Source organism: Saimiri boliviensis, chromosome 10, assembly GCF_048565385.1.
Source record: "Saimiri boliviensis isolate mSaiBol1 chromosome 10, mSaiBol1.pri, whole genome shotgun sequence".
Classification (NCBI taxonomy): Eukaryota; Metazoa; Chordata; class Mammalia; order Primates; family Cebidae; genus Saimiri; species Saimiri boliviensis.
Window position 1 is genome coordinate 112700047 of NC_133458.1, and position 22262 is coordinate 112722308.

Consider the following 22262-nt stretch of genomic DNA (forward strand, 5'->3'; position numbering starts at 1 on the left):
CTGGGCTCAAGCAATCTGCTAGCCTCAGCCTCTCAAAGTGCTGGGATTACAGGCATGAGACATTGTGCTCAGCCAACATTAAGTTCTTTACTACACAAGTGCCAATAACCACAATTCAGTCAGTTCTTTGCACAGAATTAAGCCTTAGCTAGGCTTCAGCCATTTTCCTTATTGCTCTTTATAAACCCTCCTATTCCTTGGTTTCCCCTGATTCATTCTGAAGCCCTCTCCAAAGAGTCTCTCTCAAGAGCCAACCGCCCATGGCCCTGGAGCTTCACTGGTGCTGCCTCCATCTGAGTCCTCTCCTGGCCAGCCTCTGGGCAGTGCCCTATGCTCTAGGCACTCAGTAGCAAGATCACAATGAGCCCCTCTTGTACTTCCTTTCCAGGTTGCCACCCTTTGGTGGGGGTTTAGAACCTCCTCTTGCTGCACATCACATCCTACACCCTCTCCAGCATCTCAGGTGATTTTTACTGCTCTACCCATTCCCAGAACAGCTCCTGTGTATCAGCAAGGCTAGCCTAGTGTGGCCCATACACCCACATCCAAGGCTCCCAAGTCATACAAATGGTCCCAGGGATACTGACTTGAGAGCCTTTGTGGAAAACGCCATCATCCAGTTGAGTTGCTGAGACCATCTGAAGGGCCTGTTATTCGCAGCAGAATTCTGTCTCATACGGGTTCATAGTAGGCATGGAATTAGCCCAGAGTTTCAGACCTGGTCCTGTCCTGTGTTTACTGTCACCTGTTGAAATACCCCACAGGCTCTACCCGACAGGAGGCCCAGGAAAGCACCAAGGTTTGGGGTAGAAGCATTAAGTGCAGGGACAAAAGGAGAAGTTTCCCAAGCCCCTGGAGGTGTCCAAAAGTAGTCAAGGTGGCCCATGAGCCCTTTTCAATATTTCAGAGAAATGGTGCTGCAGAGAATACCTTTACCTGTAATAAGGCTGCCTGAGTTCATGAAAATATCACATTTTTTTCTTTTGACTGTTTTTATGCCAATTAACGTTAATCATTAGTTGGCAGTAGATATAACTTTGTCCAATATTAATGTGAATGGAATCCTTTATTAAATAAAAGTGTTTTTGATAATTAATATATTTCGGAACAGAAGGTTAGAATCCTCTGGTCTTGTTCAATTTAACCCTGAGGGCTGCTGGGACACTAAGCAGGGCTTGAGGGCGGAGTCAGAAGAGACGGCCCCCAAAGCCCCAAAAGCCGAAAGGAAACAGAGGAGGGATGCTGGAATCGGCTGTGTGCCCATAAGGCAGGTGTGAAATGGCCCCAAAGGCTAGCTTCCAATGCCTTCTAAACCTCATCCATTGAGGTCTGACTGTGGTAGGCGGCCTTGATGCTAGCCTCTCTTAGCACTGGGCTATGGTGCAAGGTAAATGTGAGCTAAGCTGAGCATCAAGGAGCTGCCTCTAGACAGCTAAGACGGAACAAGAACTAGTTCAAGCTTACAGCGACCCCAGTTTAATCTGATATGATCTTAATTGACAGGTAAGAGGGGAAGCATGCTACAGAGACCTGGGGTGCTTGTGAGGACAACATGAGGTAACACTGATTAGTGGGGAGCAGTGATGAGCAGGTATCAGGAGACAGTGGAGCAGAGTTGTTCTCATTTCTTACACTCTGCACAGGCAGCTAGGAAACATTTCTGTTCTGCTCCAAAAACGAGATTTAAACTCCCACGTAAAGCCATTAGAGTCCTCCATTTTCAGTGGCTCCATCTGCCTACTCGTTGCTCCTCTAAGCTTGGTCCCCTCCCAGAACATGCAGGTACACATATGATACCATGCCCTCATTTTTTTCCAGCTTGGTAAAATTTATTTTTGTAGTAAAAAATATATAAAATATGCAATTTAAACAACTTTTAAATGTACAATTCTGTGGCATTATATGCCTTCACAATGCTGTAGAACCATTCCCACTATCCATTTCTAAAACTTTCCATCACCCCCAACAAATTCTGTACCCATGAAGCAACATTTCTCCCATTTCCCCTCCCGTCACCCTCACGTAATCTCTCATCTACCATCTGTCTCTATGAATTTGCCTAATCTATGTATTTCCTGTAAGTGGAATCATATATTCATCCCTTTCTTTCCTGCTTATTTCACTTAGCATGTTTTCAAGGCCCATCCATGTTGCACTGTGTATCAGAACCATACTTTGTTTATCTATCATCCACTGATGGGCACTTGGGTTGTTACCAGCTTCCGAAAATCATGAATAATAGTGCTGTGAACATTGGCATAAACATTCTATCTCAGTCTGTTTTTGATTCTTTGGTAGATGTACCTCTGACACCACTCTCCTTGAATACACAGTATCTCCCCTCCGTGCCTACTTTCCTATGGCTGCAGTTACTGAAGCCTCACTGGGAAGGAATGTGTCCCAGAGCCCAAGAAGCCCACAAAGTGGAGATAAGGTGAGTGGGCAGAGGATGGACCTGGAAACCCTAATGCTGGGCAGCTCAGCCTCTGCCAATACCTCTGAGGGATGGCAGAGGCCTGGCACAGGCGGTGCTGCTTCTCCCTCTCTCTCCCCAGAGCTGTCTAGAGCTGCTTCTTAGTCTCCCCCAGGGAAGAGCAAAAGTGAGAGAAAAGAATAGGGATTGTCCTTCCCTTTGGCAGAGGCAGAGGCAAGTGGCCACTGCCCTACCCTGCTCTGCCCCTCATTCGCCATCCTGCTCTGCTCCCAGGAGCTGCAGCACCACCAGGCCCTCTAGAGCAACTCCAAAAATATTTACACCAGCACCCAAGTTTGACTTGGCCAAGGGCACTTTCCAGCAGCCGATGTGACTCCTCAGGGCAAGCTGGCTTTCTCATGCCCCAGAAGAGAGAAGTGGTGATTATGGGAAATGAAAGGCAATGCAGGTACTACTCTGAGTATAACCTGACCAGTCAAGCTACTGTGAACTCATGGCCTAGACCTCAAATGAAAAAGCAAATGAAGGGAACATGACATTGGTTTTCTTAAACACTGCTTGACCGATAAATTTGGGGTTTTTTTTCTTTTTGAGACAGAGTCTTGCCCTGTTGCCCAGGCTGGAGTGCAGTGGCATGATCTCGGCTCACTGCAACCTCTTCCTCGTGGGTTCAAGTGATTCTCCTGCCTTAGCCTCCCGAGTAGCTGGGATTACAAGTATGAGCCACTATGCCTTGCCTAAATTTGGGGGTCTTAATTACAATGCTCCTGCAACCTGAAGCCCCCAAAAATACTTACAGTCATCACCTACAGGTCCCGCAGAACACTGGGCAGGAGGATCCCTCTGCAAGTCGGTTAATTCCTAGAACATGAGATAGTGGGTCAGAGCTGCTGTGCATGGGGATGCTGCCTCTACACACCAATCTTGGTAGCTGGAAGGAATTCTCCCGGTGGGAGGAGGCTCCTAGGCCTCAGGAGGGAGTTAGAGACAATGTGGGTCATAGAAGTCTACTCCCTGCTATAAAGATACCAGAGAAGTAGGTATTATCATTTCCATTTTATACATTAGAAAATTGAATTGTAAAAAGATGAAGTTACCTACTCAAGGTACAGAGCTGGAAGACAGCAGGGTAAGAAGTCAGTCACAGGTAGCTCTGCCCTGCCCCCAAGCCTGGCCTCCCACCTGATCAGGTAGAGGACATCCCCAGGCCCCCAGGTGCTCAGGATATGGAAGAAAAACAGCCCAGGAGAGGGTTCTGGGAGGATAGGTGCCAGGTTTTACTGTAGGCTAATGAATTAATGCATGGAAGCAGTTAGTACCAAGAAGTGTTCCTCTCTCTACTTTACCTCCCCAACCACCATTCCAATCACCCTACTCACCACTGGTTAAGTGGTGAGCCCTAGGGCTCTGAATGTGGAGACTTTGGCACGTAAGCCAAAGTCTAACAAACACTACCCCAGTGGGGATCAGGGACTACACCACAACTAGATTCCCTTTATGGGACACCAACTCTGGCCATAATCCTTTAAAGTGATCCTGGTCCGGCATGAGCCTCAAGGCCCAAGATTTTGGGCAGTGACTCTCAAACTTCAGTTTGCATGGGGCTGGGTACATGCCTATAATCCGAGCACTTTGGGAGGCCAAGGTGTAAGGATCACTTGAGCCCAGGGGTTCAAGACTAGACTGGGTAACCTTGTGAGACCCTATCTCTACTTAAACAACAACAACAACAAAAGCCCAGTGAGGCTGGAGCTTCAGTGAGTTGTGATTGTGCCACTGCACTCCAGCCTGGGCGACAGAGTGAGACCCTGTCTCAAAAAAAAAAAAAAGTTACATGTATGAGAAGGTTTCCTAATACAATACGCCCTATTCTTCCCGGGTTCCAGATCTTACTAAATTCCTTGGGTTTCCACAGGTTCCGAAAGGAAGGAAGGAGGTACAAGCAACAGTGTATCATGCATCGTGTGGCAGGGAAACTCCTCAGGGACTTGGCATGTGCACAAAGTTCACACCTGGCTAATGACATTCCTCTTTCGCTGAACTAAGCCAAACACCGTCCTATCTACACAAACTCTCCTGGTTTCACCATATGTCTCTGGACATGCTAATCATTTCAGTAACCACCTCTCTGGCCATCCTGCATTTATCTCCTTCACTTCAAATTTAATCAACCAAGATGGAAGTATTAACATCACAAAAGCCAGCAATGATACAAATCAGGGCCATATTTTCTCCCCAAGAGTTGATCTTGAAACATCTGCCAGTATACCACTGGCCAATTCTCAATTAGTATCTAATATATCTGAACACATTTCCTCGTAAGTAAAATGAATGATACTTTGCAAGCACTCAGGAAGTAGCATCAGGAGTGGTCAAAAGAGAATTTAACTTGGGGAACAACTGCAGTCAGACAAGGGGACCAAGGACAGGCTCAGAAATGCAAGAGCTACAGAAATCAGCTGTTTGTGTGGCTCACACTTATAATCCCAGCACTTTGGGGGCCTCAGGCAGGTGGATCGCCTGAGGTTAGGAGTTCAAGACCAGGCTGGCCAACATGGTGAAACCCTGTGTCTACTAAAAATATAAAAAAATTAGCTGGGTGTAGTGACACATGCCTGTAACCCCAGCTACTCGGGAGGCTGAGGCAGGAGAATTGCTTGAACCTGGGAGGTGGAGGTTGCAGTGAGCAAAGACCACGTCACTGCACTCCAGCCTGGGCGACAGAGCGAGACTCCATCTCAAAAAAAAAAAGAAAGAAAGAAATCTCGGCCAGGTGCGGTGGCTCAAGCCTGTAATCCCAGCACTTTGGGAGGCCGAGGCGGGCGGATCACGAGGTCAAGAGATCGAGACCATCCTGGTCAACCCGGTGAAACCCCGTCTCTACTAAAAATACAAAAAATTAGCTGCGCATGGTGGCACGTGCCTGTAATCCCAGCTACTTAGGAGGCTGAGGCAGGAGAATCGCCTGAACCCAGGAGGCGGAGGTTGCGGTGAGCCGAGATTGCGCCATTGCACTCCAGCCTGGGTAACGAGAGCGAAACTCTGTCTCAAAAAAAAAAAAAAAAAAAGAAAGAAATCTCTGCAGAACAGTTCCTTTTTGCTTACCTCTCTGCTATGTGCCCCTCAGGACCTCCATTATCACTGTGCAGGGGAACTGTTTATATCCATTGTGACACTGCATGAATGAATGAGCTCTATGACAGAATGGTTAAGGCAAATCCTAAATATGTTATGTGAGCAGTCAGGGGCAGGAAAAGCCAGCAGTACAGGCCAATTCCCCTCCACCTCACAAGGTTTTCCCATACTTCTATGCTTTTGCACTGCCAGTATGCAGAATCCATGTCCCTCCTTTAGAGGTGTGATGAACAGTTACACCAGCACTTAATGATCCCTGAAAGGCCACATGTGGATCTCTAGTGATAGACTCCAACCAGCACCTAGGAGTTTCGAATGCTAACTGGCATTTCAAGGAGGAATGGTGCGACTTAAAAGAAACTGGTCCACTCACACACATCGAATTCCTGTGCTCACCTCATAGGGTTAGAAGACTCAGGTCTGAGTCCCAGCTCTGTCACTGAGGAAACCACTTTCACCTCTTTGGGCCTCAGTATAACCATCTGTTAAGCTGTAATCATACTTGCCTGCCAACTTGCTGACACTATTGTGTGGCTACAAATTTTGTATATAAATTTTTAATGTATATAATGTAAGCAAGTGCACTCAATAAATATTAAGACAACAGTGGTATAGCGGATGCTACAGTTAGTATTATAAAAAGGGAGTGGAATAAGTAGAATATATATATATATTTCTAGAGGAATACTTTGACACTGGTTGCCCTCCCCCAGAAGAGGAATTGGATGGCTGGCTACAGTCTTCGGTGGGAGACTTTTCCCTGTATATCCTTCGTACCTTTTGAACCATGGGAATTTATTACCAAATAATTAGATATACAAATAAAATATTTTATTAATTGTAAAGGGTTAAGTAGATTAAGTTTATAATTATTATTACAAGTAACGATGATAAAAGTGGGAAGTCCCGAAAAAAAGAAAGTATTGAGTGTTAGTAGAGAAGAGTGAAGCAAACCATGGTACACACTCAGTTATTCCTTCACTGTGTTTCATCAACTCCAAGACTCCATCCTTTGTAAGACACATATTTTTAATTTACATACACTTAAGAAGAAAAAAAACATGCTGGCAAATAAACTAACACCAAATCCTTTCTTTGCACATATACTTTATTTAAAAATTACTTTTATCAGGCTGTGTACAGTGCCTCATGCCTGTAACCCCAGCACTTTGGGAGGCCAAGGCAGGTAGATCGCTTGAGGTCAGGAGTTCAAGACCATCCTGGCCAACATGGTGAAACCCTGTCTCTACTAAAAATACAAAACTTAGCTGGGCGTGGTGGCACATACCTATAATCCCAGCTTCTTAGGAGGCTGAGGCACAAGAATTGCTTTAGAGGGTGACATCATGGACAGGGCAGAGCATCTGGGGTCTGCTGGGAGCCTCCAATCCCCAACAGTTTTGCAGGACACTGATATCTATGGACTCTAAAATGGACTTAACTTAAAGAAACTCATGGACCATTAATGGACAAAAACATCAATCAATACATATTGTGGTATTCAAATACTAGCACTTCAGGAGATCATCGAGAACCACGTTTTTTTCAAGACCCTGGCCTATCATCATCATGCATTCAAGATTTGAGTTTGAATAACTTCATTAAGACTGAGATCTTCAGGCCGGGCGCGGTGGCTCAAGCCTGTAATCCCAGCACTTTGGGAGGCCGAGGTGGGTGGATCACAAGGTCGAGAGATCGAGACCAACCTGGTCAACATGGTGAAACCCCGTCTCTACTAAAAATACAAAAAATTAGCTGGGCATGGTGGCGTGTGCCTATAATCCCAGCTACTCAGGAGGCTGAGGCAGGATAATTGCCTGAACCCAGGAGGCGGAGGTTGCGGTGAGCCGAGATCGCGCCATTGCACTCCAGCCTGGGTAACAAGAGCGAAACTCCATCTCAAAAAAAAAAAAAAAAAAAAAAAAAACTGAGATCTTCAAAAGCTTCAAGTCTCAACTGCATTAAAGCTCTCTCACAAAAGTACTAGCTTAAAGGGACTAAAATCCATTAATGCATTCCCTTTATATCCCTTCTTCTGACTTCTCTTCAATTTCCTTGGCCTCTCGGGTCTTTTACATTGCTTATGTTCCTTTATACTAGATGCAAAGAGACAGTGCTTTCCAGAAAGACGGGTTCTGTGGCCATAAGTTTTCATTGGTCAAGAAGCATAAATTTAGCATGATGAATTTAGAATTAGGTCTTTTATCGTATCCTATAAAAAGTTGAATTAACAATAAGAAAATGAGGATGAAGCAGTAAAAATATTTTGGGTTAGATTATACTCTCAGAAGCTATGTGGTTTAGAGAAAAGAGCCCCCAACCTAAAAGTTAATAGTCCCTATCCTGTCTCTGCCTCGTACTAGGTATATGGTAACTGAGAAAGTCACTTAACCCCTGAACCTTAACTTCACTATCTATAAAGTGAATCTGATATTTTCCCCCACCTACCTCACAGGGTTGTTGTGAGGATCAAGTGAAATAATGTACATAAAAAGACACATATAAAATGTGTAATACAAGGCGGGGTGTGGTGGCTCACGCCTGTAATTCCAGCACTTTGGGAGGCCGAGGCGGGGCGGATCACCAGGTCAGGAGATGGAGACCATCCTAGCCAACATGGTGAAACCCTGCCTCAAAAAAAAAAAAAAAGTGTAATACAGACAAAGGGTCCTGTTACATAGTACAAGTCAATCCCTCAGATCTTGGGCCTAGGAAGGTAGGTGATTTAAGCTCACTGAAAGCATGTACCATGTCCAGGCTGGATACATGGTAACAAGGCTATGTTAATTTTTTTTTTTCTCTGAGTTGACTACCTAAAAGACCACATGGGCTAATTCTAAGGAGGAGCATGACTATATATTTCCTTAAAATCAGAGCTTAGCATTGTTTTTTGTTTTTTTTGTTTTTTTTTTTTTGAGACAGAGTTTCGCTCTTGTTACCCAGGTTGGAGTGCAATGGCGCGATCTCGGCTCACTGCAACCTCCGCCTCCTGGGTTCAGGCAATTCTCCTGCCTCAGCCTCCCGAGTAGCTGGGATTACAGGCACATGCCACCATGCCCAGCTAATTTTTTGTATTTTTAGTAGAGACGGGGTTTCACTATGTTGACCGGGATGGTCTCGATCTCTCGACCTCGTGATCCACCCGCCTCGGCCTCCCAAAGTGCTGGGATTACAGGCTTGAGCCACCACGCCCGGCCTCATTGTTAATGCTCTAGAGCAGTTATGGGTTGTAACATATCAGTGATTTGTGAAATTTTTTTTTTTTACTAAAAGGTGACCAGCGTTTTTCTTTAAATGAAAAAACATAGAATATTTCACAATCCATCCCACATGGTAAAAGTAAAAAAAATTGTTTTAGTTGTATATACAAGTGTGTGTGTGAATATGTGTGTGTACTTGGTTATCAAATAAAATACTTTTTTTTTCCCTGCTGAAAGTGAAAATAGTTTTTTTTTCTCCCTGTGGGAGAAGAAAAAAAAAAGAATCGCTTTAGCCTGGAAAGCAGAGGTTGCAGTGAGCCAAGATGGTGCCACTGCACTCCAGCCTGTGTGACAAAGGCTCTATTTCAACAAATTAAAAAAATTAAAATTACTTTTATCAAAATAATTATTTTAGGCTTAAACAGAGCTTTGTGTGTTTCTTTTTGTTATTCATGCATACAAAAAAAAAAAGTAAAAACAAGTGAAATAAATGAACTGATCTGTTCAGGTATTCCTAAAGTTTCTTCCTATTCAGAGCCCAGCACTGAGTCATTGATGTCTACACAGTATCGTCCTCTGCGTCTTCCAAACCAACGGTAATGTGGCAATTCTTAGAAATCCTCTACTACTGCTTCTGAAGTTTTCTTTCAAGCCATCAATACTCATTCTGCAATGGCCCTGTGATACACAATCTCTTTGCATATATTCCAGCAAGAAAAAATGATCCAGCCTTACCAACTTGAGGGTAGGTGGTACCTTTCTTTCTGGGGCTATGAAGAATTTGGTTGCTTGACATGGAATTAGAAAATTGCAGTCTTTCCTCTAACAACAACAAATATTTGCTACACTAATAGGAAATTTACTCTCCACTGTCCTGTTTCTGTGCCTGTGTGTTCACAAAATCTTTTCTTTTCAGTGCTAAATCACACTATCTTTTTGAAAATATTTTTAAACCAGTTAAACTCAACAAATATAGTATCAGCAATGCACTTACCTAATAGTGAACTGCAATGATCCAGTTTACTCATACAGATAGTGACAACTAAGTGAAGGTAACCTGGTTGACAGCTATTGTAAGAAGCATCCCAATTTCAGATATGTGAACATTTGAAAAAAATATTCATCTTGAAGTACATGAATATGGTATTATCTAGACTTCCAAGTTCTCTTTATTTCTATTTTATTTTATTTTATTTTATTTTATTTTATTTTTTGAGACAGGGTCTGACTCTGTTGCCCAGACTGGAGTGCAATGGTGCCATCTTGGCTCACTGCAACTTCTGCCTACCAGGTTCAAGCAATTCTCATGCCTCACCTTCCAGAGTAGCTGGGATTACAGGCACACGCCACCATGCCTGGCCATTTTTCGTATTTGTAGTAGAGACAGGTTTCACCATGTTCGCCAGGCTAGTCTTGAGTGCCTCACGTCAACTCATCCTCCTGCCTCGGCCTCCCAAAGGGCTCGGATTACAGGCTTGAGCCACCACACCCGGCCCCAAGTTTCTTTTCTTTTTTTTTTTTTTCGACGGAGTTTCGCTCTTGTTACCCAGGCTGGAGTGCAATGGCGCGATCTCGGCTCACCGCAACCTCCGCCTCCTGGGCTCAGGCAATTCTCCTGCCTCAGCCTCCTGAGTAGCTGGGATTACAGGCACGCGCCACCATGCCCAGCTAATTTTTTGTATTTTTAGTAGAGACGGGGTTCCACCATGTTGACCAGGATGGTCTCAATCTCTTGACCTCGTGATCCACCTGCCTCGGCCTCCCAAAGTGCTGGGATTACAGGCTTGAGCCACTGCGCCTGGCCAAAAATTTGTTTTGTTTTTTTGGGAGAGAGTCTCGCTCTGTTGCCCAGGCTGGAGTGCAGTGGTGCACTCTGGGTTCACTGCAACCTCCGCCTTCCAGGTTCAGGCAACTCTCCTGCCTCAGCCTCTGGAGAAGCTGGGACCACAGGTGCACACCACCATGCCCAGGTAATTTTTGCATTTTTAGTAGAGACAGAGTTTCACCCTGTTGGCTAGGCTGGTCTCGAACTCCTGACCTCATGATCCACCCGCTTCAGGCTCCTAAAGTGCTGTGATTACAGGCATGAGCCACCGTGCCTGGCCCCAAGTTTCTTAAAGAGCAATTACTACCTTTATAACCAGAAGTTAACTAAACTTTTTTTTTTTTTTTGAGAAACTAAACCAAGTATTATGCAACCACTAAAAATTACAGTTTTTAAAGACTACAGAATAACAGGAGAAAATGCCATGATACAACATTAAAGGAAAAGGGCAAGAAAAAGCAGAGTATAAAATGTGATGTCCTACATGATGACAACACTCTGAAACACACACACGTCAAAGGCACTGAAATAAAATCCACCAAAATGTTAACACAATTACATGAGTGGATAGAATATATATATATTTCTAGAAGACTACCTTAACATTGGTTGACCCTCAGGAGGGGAACCGGATGGCACACATTCTAGCAAGAAAAAGTGACCCACTTTCGATGACTAGAGATGACTTTTTTAAAAACTGAATTTTGGGGGTATTTTCCAAATTTTCTTCATTTAATTTTACTTATTTATTTTTATTGTTTTGAGGCAGGATTTCGCTCTGTCACCCAGGCTGGAGTGCAGTGGTGCCATCTCGGCTCACTGCAACCTCCACCTCCTGGGTTCAAGCAATTCTCATGCCTCAGCCTCCGAGTAGCTGGGATTACAGGCACCTACCACTACACCCAGCTAGTTTTTGTATTTTTAGGAGAGACAGGGTTTGGCCATGTTGGCTGGGCTGGTTTCAAACTCCTGGCCTCAAGCGATCCACCCGCCTCGACCTCCCAAAGTGCTGAGATGACAGGTGTGAGACACTGTGCTCAGCCAGGTTATTTTCCAAATTTTCTTTAAAGTACACATATTGCAAAATATATGTATTAAATATGTATTGATATGGTTTGGATCTGTGTTCCCGCCCAAAACCCTGTCATATTGTAATTTCCAATGTTGAAGGGGCCTGGTGCGGAGTGATTGGTTTAGTACCAACCATTTGGTACCATACTCTTCTCACAAGATCTGGTTGTTTAAAAGTGTGTTGTGGCTGGGCACAGTGGTTCACGCTTGTAATCCCAGCACTTTGGGAGGCTGAGGTGGATCATTTGAGCTTAGGAGTTCCAGATAAGCCTGGGCAACATGGCAAAACCCTGTCTCTACTAAAAATACAAAAAGTAGCCAGGCATGATTGTACACACTGTAATTCTAGCTACTCTAGAGGCTGAGACATGAGAATCACTTGAACCAGGGAGGTGGAGGCTGCAGTGAGCTGAGATTGCACCACTGCACTCCAGCCTGTGCGACAGAGTGAGACCCTGTCTCAAAAATAAATAACTAAATAAAAGTGTGTCACACCTTCCCTTGCTCTCTCTCTTGCTCCTGTTCTGGCCATGTGATATGCCTGCTCTGCTCCCCATTTGCCTTCCATCATGACGCTAAGTTTCCCTTCCTCCGAAGCAAAGCAGACGCTAATACCATGCTTCTTGTACAGCCTGTGGAACCATGTGCCAATTAAAACTCTTTTCTTCCTAAATTATTTCATCTCAGGTTTTTTTCTGGAGACAGAGTCTCACTCTGGTTGCCCAGGCTGGAGTGCAGTAGTGAGGCTCACTGCAGCCTTGACCTCCCTGGTTCAGATGATTCTCCCACCTTAACCTCCTGAGTAGCTGGGATTACAGGCCTCTCTTTATTTATTTAATTTATTTATTTATTTTGAGACGGAGTCTCACTCTGTCACCAGTCTGGAGGGCAGTGGCCTGATCTCGGCTCACTGCAACCTCTGCCTCCCAGGTTCAAGTGATTCTCCTCCCTCAGCCTCCCAAGTAGCTGGGACTACAGGCACATGCTACTATGCCCAGCTAATTTTTGTATTTTTATTAGAGACAGGGTTTCACCATGTTGGCCAGGATGGTCTTGATCTCCTGACCTCATGATCTGCCCACCTTGGCCTTCCAAAGTGCTAGGATTACAGGTGTAAGCCACCGCTTCCGGCCTTTTTATTTTTATTTATTTAATTTTTTTGAGAAAGAGCCGGCCGGGTGAGGTGGCCATGGTCAACATGGTGAAACCCCATCTCTACTAAAAATACAAAAAATTGGCTGGGCATGGTGGCGCGTGCCTGTAATCCCAGCTACTCAGGAGGCTGAGGCAGAATTGCTTGAACCCAGGAGGCGGAGGTTGTGGTGAGCCGAGATCACGCCATTGCACTCCAGCCTGGGTAACAAGAGCGAAACTCTGTCTCAAAAAAAAAAAAAAAAAAAAAAAAAAAAAAAAAAAAAAAAGAGTCTCACTCTGTCACAGTGCAGTGGCACAATCTCGAGTCACTGAGACCTCCACCTCCTGGGTTCAAGCAATTCTCTTGCCTCAGCCTCCCGAGTAGCTGGGATTACAGGCACATGCCACCATGCCTGGCTAAATTTTTTTGTATTTGTATTTTTTTATTTTTTACCTTTTTAGAGACAGGGTTTCACCATCTTGGCCAGGCTGGTCTCGAACTCCTGACCTCATGATCCACCCACCTTGGCCTCCCAAAGTGCTGGAATTACAGGTGTGAGCCACCATACCTGGCCTGTATTTTTATTAGAGAAGGGGCTTCACTATGTTGGCCAGGCTGGTTTCAAACTCTTCACCTCAAATGATCCACCCACCTCGGCCTCCAAAGTGCTGGAATTACAGGCGTGAGCCACCATGCCCAGCCATTTTTTTTGTATTTTTAGTAGAGACGGGTTTTCACTGTGTTGCCCAGGCTGGTGTTGAATTCCTGGACTCAAGCAATCCACCTGCCTCAGCCTCCCAGAGTGCTGGGATTAGGTGTGAGCCACTCTGTCTGGCCTGTCCTTGATTCTTATCAAGAAAAAGCTCTCCCTGGCCTTATGACTTCAGCTACCTTAGATCTATAGTTGACATTTCATGCTCAAGGTCCAAACTTGTGTTCCAAACCTTCTGTTTTATAAAGCTTATCAGTTGACACTTTTAAATATGTAGGCTCAAACCTTTACTCCTTAATCTCTCCTACCCTCCTCTCTGCCTTCAAAACTTCTGATTCCCTATCCTAGACAATGACACCACTATCTACCAAGTGACCCATTTTGTGCATCTCCTTGTTTCACTTTCACCACATCCTCTCTTCAAGTCCTGTCAATTCCACTTCTGCAATATGGTCCAGGCACTGCTTTGGCCTAGTATCCATTCCATGGTCATTAATTTGGACAAAGCCTCTGCTAAACCTTCACAATGGCCTCTAGTCTCCCTCTGCCCCACTTCAGGCCACACTGCAGCCAGAAGGATCTTTTTATAATACAGATCTCAGCATGCCATTCTCTGGCTTCAAAGTCCTAGGATGACAGATGACCCCTTTCAGATAATAACTCATCAAATTTCTCTCTTTTGGACAGCTATTTAATTTTTTATTTATTTTTATTTTATTTTTTAATTAATTAACTAATTAATTATTTTGAGACAGAGTTTCACTCTTGTTACCCAGGCTGGAGTGCAATGGCGCGATCTCGGCTCACCGCAACCTCCGCCTCCCGGGTTCAGGCAATTCTCCTGTCTCAGCCTCCTGAGTAGCTGGGATTACAGGCACGCGCCACCATGCCCAGCTAATATTTTGTATTTTTAGTAGAGACGGGGTTTCACCATGTTGACCAGTATGGTCTTGATCTCTTGACCCCATGATCCACCCGCCTTGGTCTCCCAAAGTGCTGGGATTACAGGCGTGAGCCACTGCATCCGGCCTAATTTTTTAAAAATGAGTCATACTCCCAGAGATCCTGTAATTCCACCTCCGGCAATCAAACCCAGTAACGTGAATTAAGAAAAAGGCTCATTGAACAATGACGGTTGATCTAGTTTGGGTATTTGTCCCCTCCAAATCTCATGCTGAAATGTGATCCCCAATGTTAGAGATGGGGCCTGGTGGGAAGTGTCTGGGTTATGGAGGCGGATTCCTCATGAATGGCTTGGTGACCTCCCCACAATAATGAGTGAGTCCTCACTCTATTAGTTCATGAGAGATCTGGGTATTTAAAAGAGCATGGCATCTCTCTTGTTCCCTCTCTTACCAGGTGACACGCCTGCTTCTTCTTTGCTTTCTTGCCACGATTGTAAGCTTCCTGAGACCTCAAAAGAAGCAGATGCTGGCACCATGCTTCTTGTACACACTGCAGAACTGTGAGCCAAATAAACCTCTTTTCTTTATTAATTACCCAGTCTCAGATATTCCTTTATAGCAACACAAAACAGACTAATACAAAGTTCATAACAGCAAATACTTGGTGAAGAATTTTGAACAGCAGCAGCTAACTCATATTGAGTGCTTGGTATACAGCAACCATGTGCTAAACACATTTCATAGCACTGAATTCTCAAAACAACTCTATACATATGTAGGACTGGGAGGCTAGGAATGATTAAGTGCCTTGTGGAAGGTCCCACTATAAGTGACCTCACATTCTCTAACCCAGGTCTGTCTGACACCCAAGTCTATACTTTTACCTACTACAGGTAATGACTAAACAAGTTACTGGTCATGTACATGTAGAAGGTTAATGTTAAAAATTAGGCCGGGCGCGGTGGCTCAAGCCTGTAATCCCAGCACTTTGGGAGGCCGAGGCGGGTGGATCACAAGGTCAAGAGATCAAGACCATCCTGGTCAACATGGTGAAACCCCGTCTCTACTAAAAATACAAAAAATTAGCTGGGCATGGTGGCGCATGCCTGTAATCCCAGCTACTCAGGAGGCTGAGGCAGGAGAATTGCCTGAACCCAGGAGGCGGAGGTTGCGGTGAGCCGAGATCGCGCCATTGCACTCCAGCCTGGGTAACGAGCGAAACTCCATCTCAGAAGAAAAAAAAAAAAATTAGTTATAGGACTGGGCATGGGTGTCTCATGTTGCAATCCCAACATTTAGGAGGCAGAGGAAGGAAGATCGTTTAAGCCCAGGAGTTTGAGACCAGCCTGGGCAACAAAGTGAGACACTGTCTCTACAAAAAATAAAAAACTGGCTGGGCATGGTGGCATGTAGTCCCAGCTACCCGGGAAGCCAAGGAGGGGGAAATCACTTGAACCCAGAAGGTTGAGGCTGCAGTAAGCCATGCCTGTGCCACTGTACTCCAGCCTGGGCGACAGAGCAAGACCGTCTCAAAAAAAAAAAAAAAATTAATAAATACAGTTATAAATACTATTTCACAACATGCTTATGTTTAATATTATGTGAAAAAGTGGAATACAAAATGCAGTATAATTGTTTTAAATATAGAAAAAAACTGGAAGTAGATATAGTAAAATGTTAACAAACAGTAAAGTGAGAGAATTAGAAATACTTCTTTTTTCTACTGTTGTGCGTTTTCCAATTTTTAGTTAATGCATTAAACCCCCATGAACTCCCTCTTACCTGAAGGATAAAAACCAGTTACTTTGGCACTGCCCCTAAGGACCACCCGAGTCTGCACCATGCTCCCTTCAGCTACCCCCCCTACCCAGTCTATCCTCCAAGCCTCGCGATCTCCCCGCTGCCGCGACAGCCTTTTTCCCTCTTCCCCACCTGCCGAGTTCCTACTATTCCCTCAGGACCCAGCTCCATCCTCGATGCCTCTGTCCCGCCCTTCTGGATACCCTACAGGAACGAGTCCGCCTTGCTCCGGGGACCCAGCAGCCCGCTGCCCAGGAGGCTGCAGGTGGCCCCACGGCGCCCCGCCCGCGTGACGCAGCCCACGTGTTCACGGCCCGGCCCCGCCCCGCGCTCGCGCAGTCCCTTTCTCGGGCTGCGTCCGCTTTTCAGGCTGCGCGGGCGGCGGTTCTGCCTCCCTGTTAGGCAGGTGTCTGTGTGCCGCGCGGCGCCTCAGTCACCTTCTACTTCGCGGCAGCGGCGCCCCGCCCACACCTCGACGCTTCGGACACCCAAAGAGTCGGAGGGTGGGAAAGTGCGTACCTTCTGGATCCGCTTTAGCGCCATCCTACCCCGCTGCTCGGAACCGGGGCGGCCCGGCCGGGGCTGCCTGAGCGGCCCGCTGCCGGGTCAGCAGCCAACGAGCTGCAGGCTGGGAGCCGCCGCCTGCGCTTGCGCGCGCGGGGCACTGTGGGGCCGTCGTCGCCGCGTGCCGAGCGTCCTGGCGCGGCCGAGGGGACGCCGCGGGGCTGCCCGGTCATGCTGGCCGCTCTCACCTGGTCATGTGGCTTCCACCATTAGACAGCAAGGGCCTGGAGAGGCCAGCGAAGAAGAGGGGCTCGTTGGCTTTATGGAGACGCGCCGAGCACCCTCAAGGTGCCACACGCTCGCTTGCTCCCTGTCCCTCCCTCCTGGGCGTCTTCCCAGGCTTCCTGTAACCCCTGACATAGGGGTTCTTAACTCTGTAAGTATACATACCCTTGTACGCCCTATGGCTGTGCATCCGTCTCCATGGAGCTGTCCGGGCACACGTGCACACGCACAACTCCGCAGTTGTGGAGATCTCTGCGTTCAGTCGTACCTCACGTGATCTTGCACCACCAAGGTTGAGAACCAAGGCCTTAGACTATGCATGTCCCAAACTTAATTATGTCTCCTTCCTGTTTTCCCAAGACTTGGCAGGCTTCTAGGTCCGAGTTGTTCAAACAAAGGGTTATGAACTAGTGTGTCACGAAATCAATTTAATAGGTTGCAACCAACATTGAAAAAAAATGACTGTGCCTGGCCGGGCGCGATGGCTCAAGCCTGTAATCCCAGTGCTTTGGGAGGCTGAGGCGGGTGGATGACGAGGTCAACAGATCGAGACCATCCTGGTCAACATGGTGGAACCCCGTCTCTACTAAAAATACAAAAAATTAGCTGGGCATGGTGGCGCGTGCCTGTAATCCCAGCTACTCAGGAGGCTGAGGCAGGAGAATTGCCTGAACCCAGGAGGCGGAGGTTGCGGTGAGCCGAGATCGCGCCATTGCACTCCAGCCTGGGTAACAAGAGCGAAACTCCGTCTCAAAACAAAACAAAACAAAACAAATGCCAGACGAGGTGGCTTAGGCCTATAATCCCAGCACTTTGGGAGTCCGAGGCAGGCGGATCACCTGAGGTTAGGAGTTCAAGACCAGCCTGGCCAAGATGGTGAAACCCCGTTTCTGCTGAAAATACAGAAATTAGCCGGGCATGGTGACATATGCATATTCCTGTAATCCCAGCTACGTGGGAGACTAAGGCACAAGAATCATTTTATTGCAGGAGGCAGAGGGTGCAGTGAGCTGAGATATGCTTTTGCACTCTAGCCTGGGCAACAGAGTCTCAAAAAATAATAAATAAAAATTTAAAAAATAGAGTAGAATAAAATATCTGGGTTTCTTTTTTTTCTTTTTCTTTCTTTTTTTTTTTTTGAGACAAGCTGGAGTGCAGTGGGGAGATCTTGGCTCACTGCAACCTCCACCTCCATGGTTCAAGCGATTCTTTGCTTCCTGAGTAGCTGGGATTACAGGCGCCCGCCACCACGCCCAGCTAATTTTTTGTATTTTTAGTAGACATGGGGTTTCACCATCTGGGCCAGGCTGGTCTTGAACTCCTGATCTCGTGATCCACCTGCCTCGGCCTCCCAAAGGGCTGGGATTACAGGCATGAGCCACCTCACCTGGCCAATATCAGTGCATTTCACATAGTAAAGGTAAGAATTGTGAAAGTTTTGTTGGTGTGTATATGTAGATGATATTTAATCTTCAGACTGAGACGTGTTTGAACATGAAAGTGGGTGCTAATATAATTACTCTGGGACCAAACCTGTTATTTGAGATTGTCTCCAGCCAGACAGGACACATGGTCACCTCTGTGTTTGTACTTGGGATATAAAATGTATTATAGACATTTCAGTGGTTGCCCAGCTTTTTGTCCCTGGCTTTCATGTTCCCATTTCCCCAATCTGTCCTCCACCCAACTTCATGAACTGTCTGAAATATAAATCTTACTACAGTGCATTGTTACCCAGAACTCTTCATGGAAGCCCTATGGCTGACAGCATCACAATCACTGTCATCCAGGGGCCTTCAAAATCCAGGATCCTCCACTAGGCACAATGACTCATGTCTGTACTCAGCACTTTGGGAGGTTGAGGTGGGTGGATCCCTGAGTCCAGGAGTTCTATACCATCCTGGGCAACATGGTGAAACCCTGTCTCTACAAAAAATACAAAACTTAGCTGGGCATGGTGGTGTGAGCCTGTCATCCCAGCTACTTGGGAAGCTGAGGTGGGAGGATCGCTTGAGCCCAGGAGATCAAGGCTGCAGTGAGTTGTGATGGCACCACTGCACTCCAGCCTGGGAGACAGAGTAAGACCCTGTCTCAAAAAAACAAAAACTCAAAACAAAATCAAGTATCCTCCAGCTTTACCTTCTCCTTCCTAACCTCCAGCCCACCTGACTATCATGTTTTTCCATCACTGCATCATCTACATTCCTTGACTGTAGCACTCACCTTCCAAAGCCAGCTCAAGCATTACCCGTCAAATGCTCCAGGTCAAGCACTTCCCCTTGGTGTCCAACATTTACAACAGAAATTTGTGTTACTCCGTGGGCCATCCATCCTCCTACATTATTGACATGGCCTTCCCTCCCATAAAACAAGTGATTCTAGATTGTTTGAATGTTTCTATATTTGTGTAAGAATATATCAATGGTTATTTATGTGGTAAGAATGTCTATGATGGTTTCAAAGTGTCAAATCTCAAAAAAATATTATTTTTGGAGGGTAGGTTTACTATTGTGTTAATTTCTAAAATGTCTATAGAGAATTTACATCATTTTATAATTCAGGAAAAAAAGAAACAGAAGTGTATAGGATAGAAAATGAAAAATTCTATTTCTATTCCATTTGTAGTTGAGTGCATAGTTTCCTAAACATGTTAGTATGCTTATATATAATGTTTAATTTTTAACGCTGAAATAATTCTAGATGTACAGAAATGTTGGAAGAATAATACACAATTGGCCGGGTACAGTGGCTTATACTTGTAATCCCAGCACTTTGGGAGGTCGAGGCGGATGGATCATTTGAGGCCAGGAGTTCGAAGTCAACCTGGCCAACATGGCAAAACCCTATCACTACAAAAATTAGCCAGGTGTGGTGGCATGCATCTGTAGTCCCAGCTGAAGCACAAGAATCATTTGAACTCAGGAGGCGGAGATTACAGTGAGCCACTGCACTCCAACCTGGGCAACAGTGAGACTGTCTAAAACAAAACAAACCAGAATAATACAGAAAAGATTTTTAAATGGATGAATTTGACTATGTGAAAATTGAACACTTGTGCTCCAAGCAACACCAACTAGAAAACAAAAAGACAGCACACAGAATGGGAGAAAATGTTTGAAATAATATTTCACAACAATCTAGGATCCAGAATATATTAAGAACATTTAGAACTAAGTAAAAAAGACCAATAACCCAATTAAAAACTGGGCTAAAGATTTGAATAGAAATTTCTTCAAAGAAGATACTCAACTGGGCAATAAGCACATTTAAAAAAATCAGGCTGGGCTTGGTGGCTCAGGGCTGTAATCCCAGCGCTTTGGGAAGCTGAGGTTGGAGGACTGCTTAAGGCCAGGACTTTGAGACCAGACTAGGCAACATAGTTAACCCATCTCTACAAAAATTTTTTTTAATTAGCTGGATGTAGTGGTGTGCATGTGAGGGCCCAGCTACTTGGGAGGTTGAGGTATGAGGATTGCTTGATTCCAGGAATTTGAGGCTGCAGGGAGCTATGATTGAGCCACTGTACTCCAGCACAGAAGACAGAGCAAGACCCTGTCTCTTTAAAAAAAAAAAAAAAAAAAAGGCCAGGTGCCGTGGCTCATGCCTGTAATCCCAACCCTTTGGAAGGCTGAGGCAGGTGGATCATGAGGTCAGGAGTTTGAAATCAGCCTGGCCAATATGGTGAAACCCCATCTCTACTAAAAATACAGAAATTAGATGGACGTGGTGGTGTGTGCCTGTTGTCCCAGCTACTCTGGAGGCTGAGGCAGGAGAATCACTTGAACCTGGGAGGCGGAGGTTGCAGTGACCTGAAATGGTGCCACCGCCCTCCAGCCTGGGCAACAGAGTGAGACTCCTCAAAAAAACAAACATAAAAAGTGGCTTGGAGTGGTAGCTTACATCTATAATCCCAGCACTTTGGGAAACCATCTGTAGTGGGAAGATCACCTAACCCAGGAGTTCAGGACCAGCTTGGGCAACATGATGAGACCTTCATGAAAAAAAAATTTTTTTTCTTCTTCACCGAAAGCAGACACTTGAGGCTGGGCACGGTGGCTCACGCCTGTAATCCTAGCACTTTGGGAGACCGAGACGAGTGGATCACCTGAGGTCAGGAGTTCAAGACCACCTTGGCCAATATGAAGAAACCCTGTCTTTACTTAGTCGGTTGTGGTGGCACATGCCTGTAATCCTAGCTATCCCAGCTACTTGGGAGGATGAGGCAGGAAATTCGCTTAAACCTGGGAGGCGGAAGTTGCAGCGAGCTGATCACACCATTGCACTCCAGCCAGGGCAACAGGAGTGAAACGCCATCTCAAAAAAAAAGCTGACACTTGAAACAATTTTAAGAACTAGTAGAGCATAGTGCTGTATACCTGTAGTCCCAGCTATGGTTGCTTGAGCCTAGGAAGTTGAGGTTGCTGTGAGCCCCATTCATGCTATTGCATTCCAGCCTGGGAAACAGAGCAAGACCCTGTCTCAAGAAAATAGTAATCATTAATCATAAGGGAAGTGCAAATCAGCCATAATGAGATACCACTTCACACCCTCTAGGATGGCTGTAATTAAAGGGACAGATGACAAGTGTTGACAAAGATGTGGAGAAGTCAGAACCCTCACACATTGTAGTGGGACTATAAAATGGTGCAGTCATTTTTGGAAAACAGTTTAGCAGTTTCTCAGAAAGTTAAGGGATGCTGAGCATGGTGGTTCATGTCTGTAATCCCAACAGTTTGGAAGACCAAGGCAGGTGGATCACCTGAGGTCAGGAGATCGAGACCAGCCTGGACAACATGATGAAACCCTGTCTTTACTAAAAATACAAAAATTAGCTGGGTATGATGGTGAATGCCTGTAATCCCAGCTACTCAGGAGGCTGAGGCAGAATCGCTTGAACCCAAGACTTGGAGGTGGCAGGGAGCCGAGATCACACCACTGCACTCCAGCCTGGGTTACAGAGTAAGACCCCCTCTCAAAAACAAAATATAGAAATTAGCTGGGCATGGTGGCCTGCACCTGTAATCCCGCTACTTGGGAGGGTAAGGCAGGAGAATAGCTTGAACGTGAGAGGCAGAGGTTGCATTGAGCCAAGATCAATGCACTCTAGCATGGGCAACAGAGTGAGACTCCATCTAAAAAAAAAAAACAGAAGGAAAAAGAAAAAGAAAACCTTGTTGTGCTTGTATTTTAATACTCAATTATTTACAGAAAAACATATAATACCCTTTTGAATTTAGTGTTCACATACAGAATTTC

General features: G+C 45.6%; 1 protein-coding gene across 6 annotated transcripts in view; it reads right to left on the minus strand.

Annotated features, from left to right (window-relative positions):
- Window positions 1-16870, minus strand: part of UBE2D4 (ubiquitin conjugating enzyme E2 D4) — a 28676-nt gene extending 11806 nt beyond the window's left edge. The window contains exons 1-2 of one of the 6 annotated variants that reach the window (XM_074379765.1): window positions 16350-16500; window positions 3232-3295 (exon numbers count right to left, since the gene is read on the minus strand). In XM_074379765.1, the coding sequence (XP_074235866.1) occupies window positions 3232-3295; window positions 16350-16388 (103 nt within the window). In that variant the 5' untranslated portion in view covers window positions 16389-16500. Of the gene's footprint in view, window positions 1-3231; window positions 3296-16349; window positions 16502-16736 lie in introns of those variants that run through there. The other 5 variants (XM_039462040.2, XM_039462042.2, XM_074379767.1 and 2 more) reach the window with 5 other exon arrangements.
- Between the last annotated feature and the right edge of the window lie 5392 nt (window positions 16871-22262).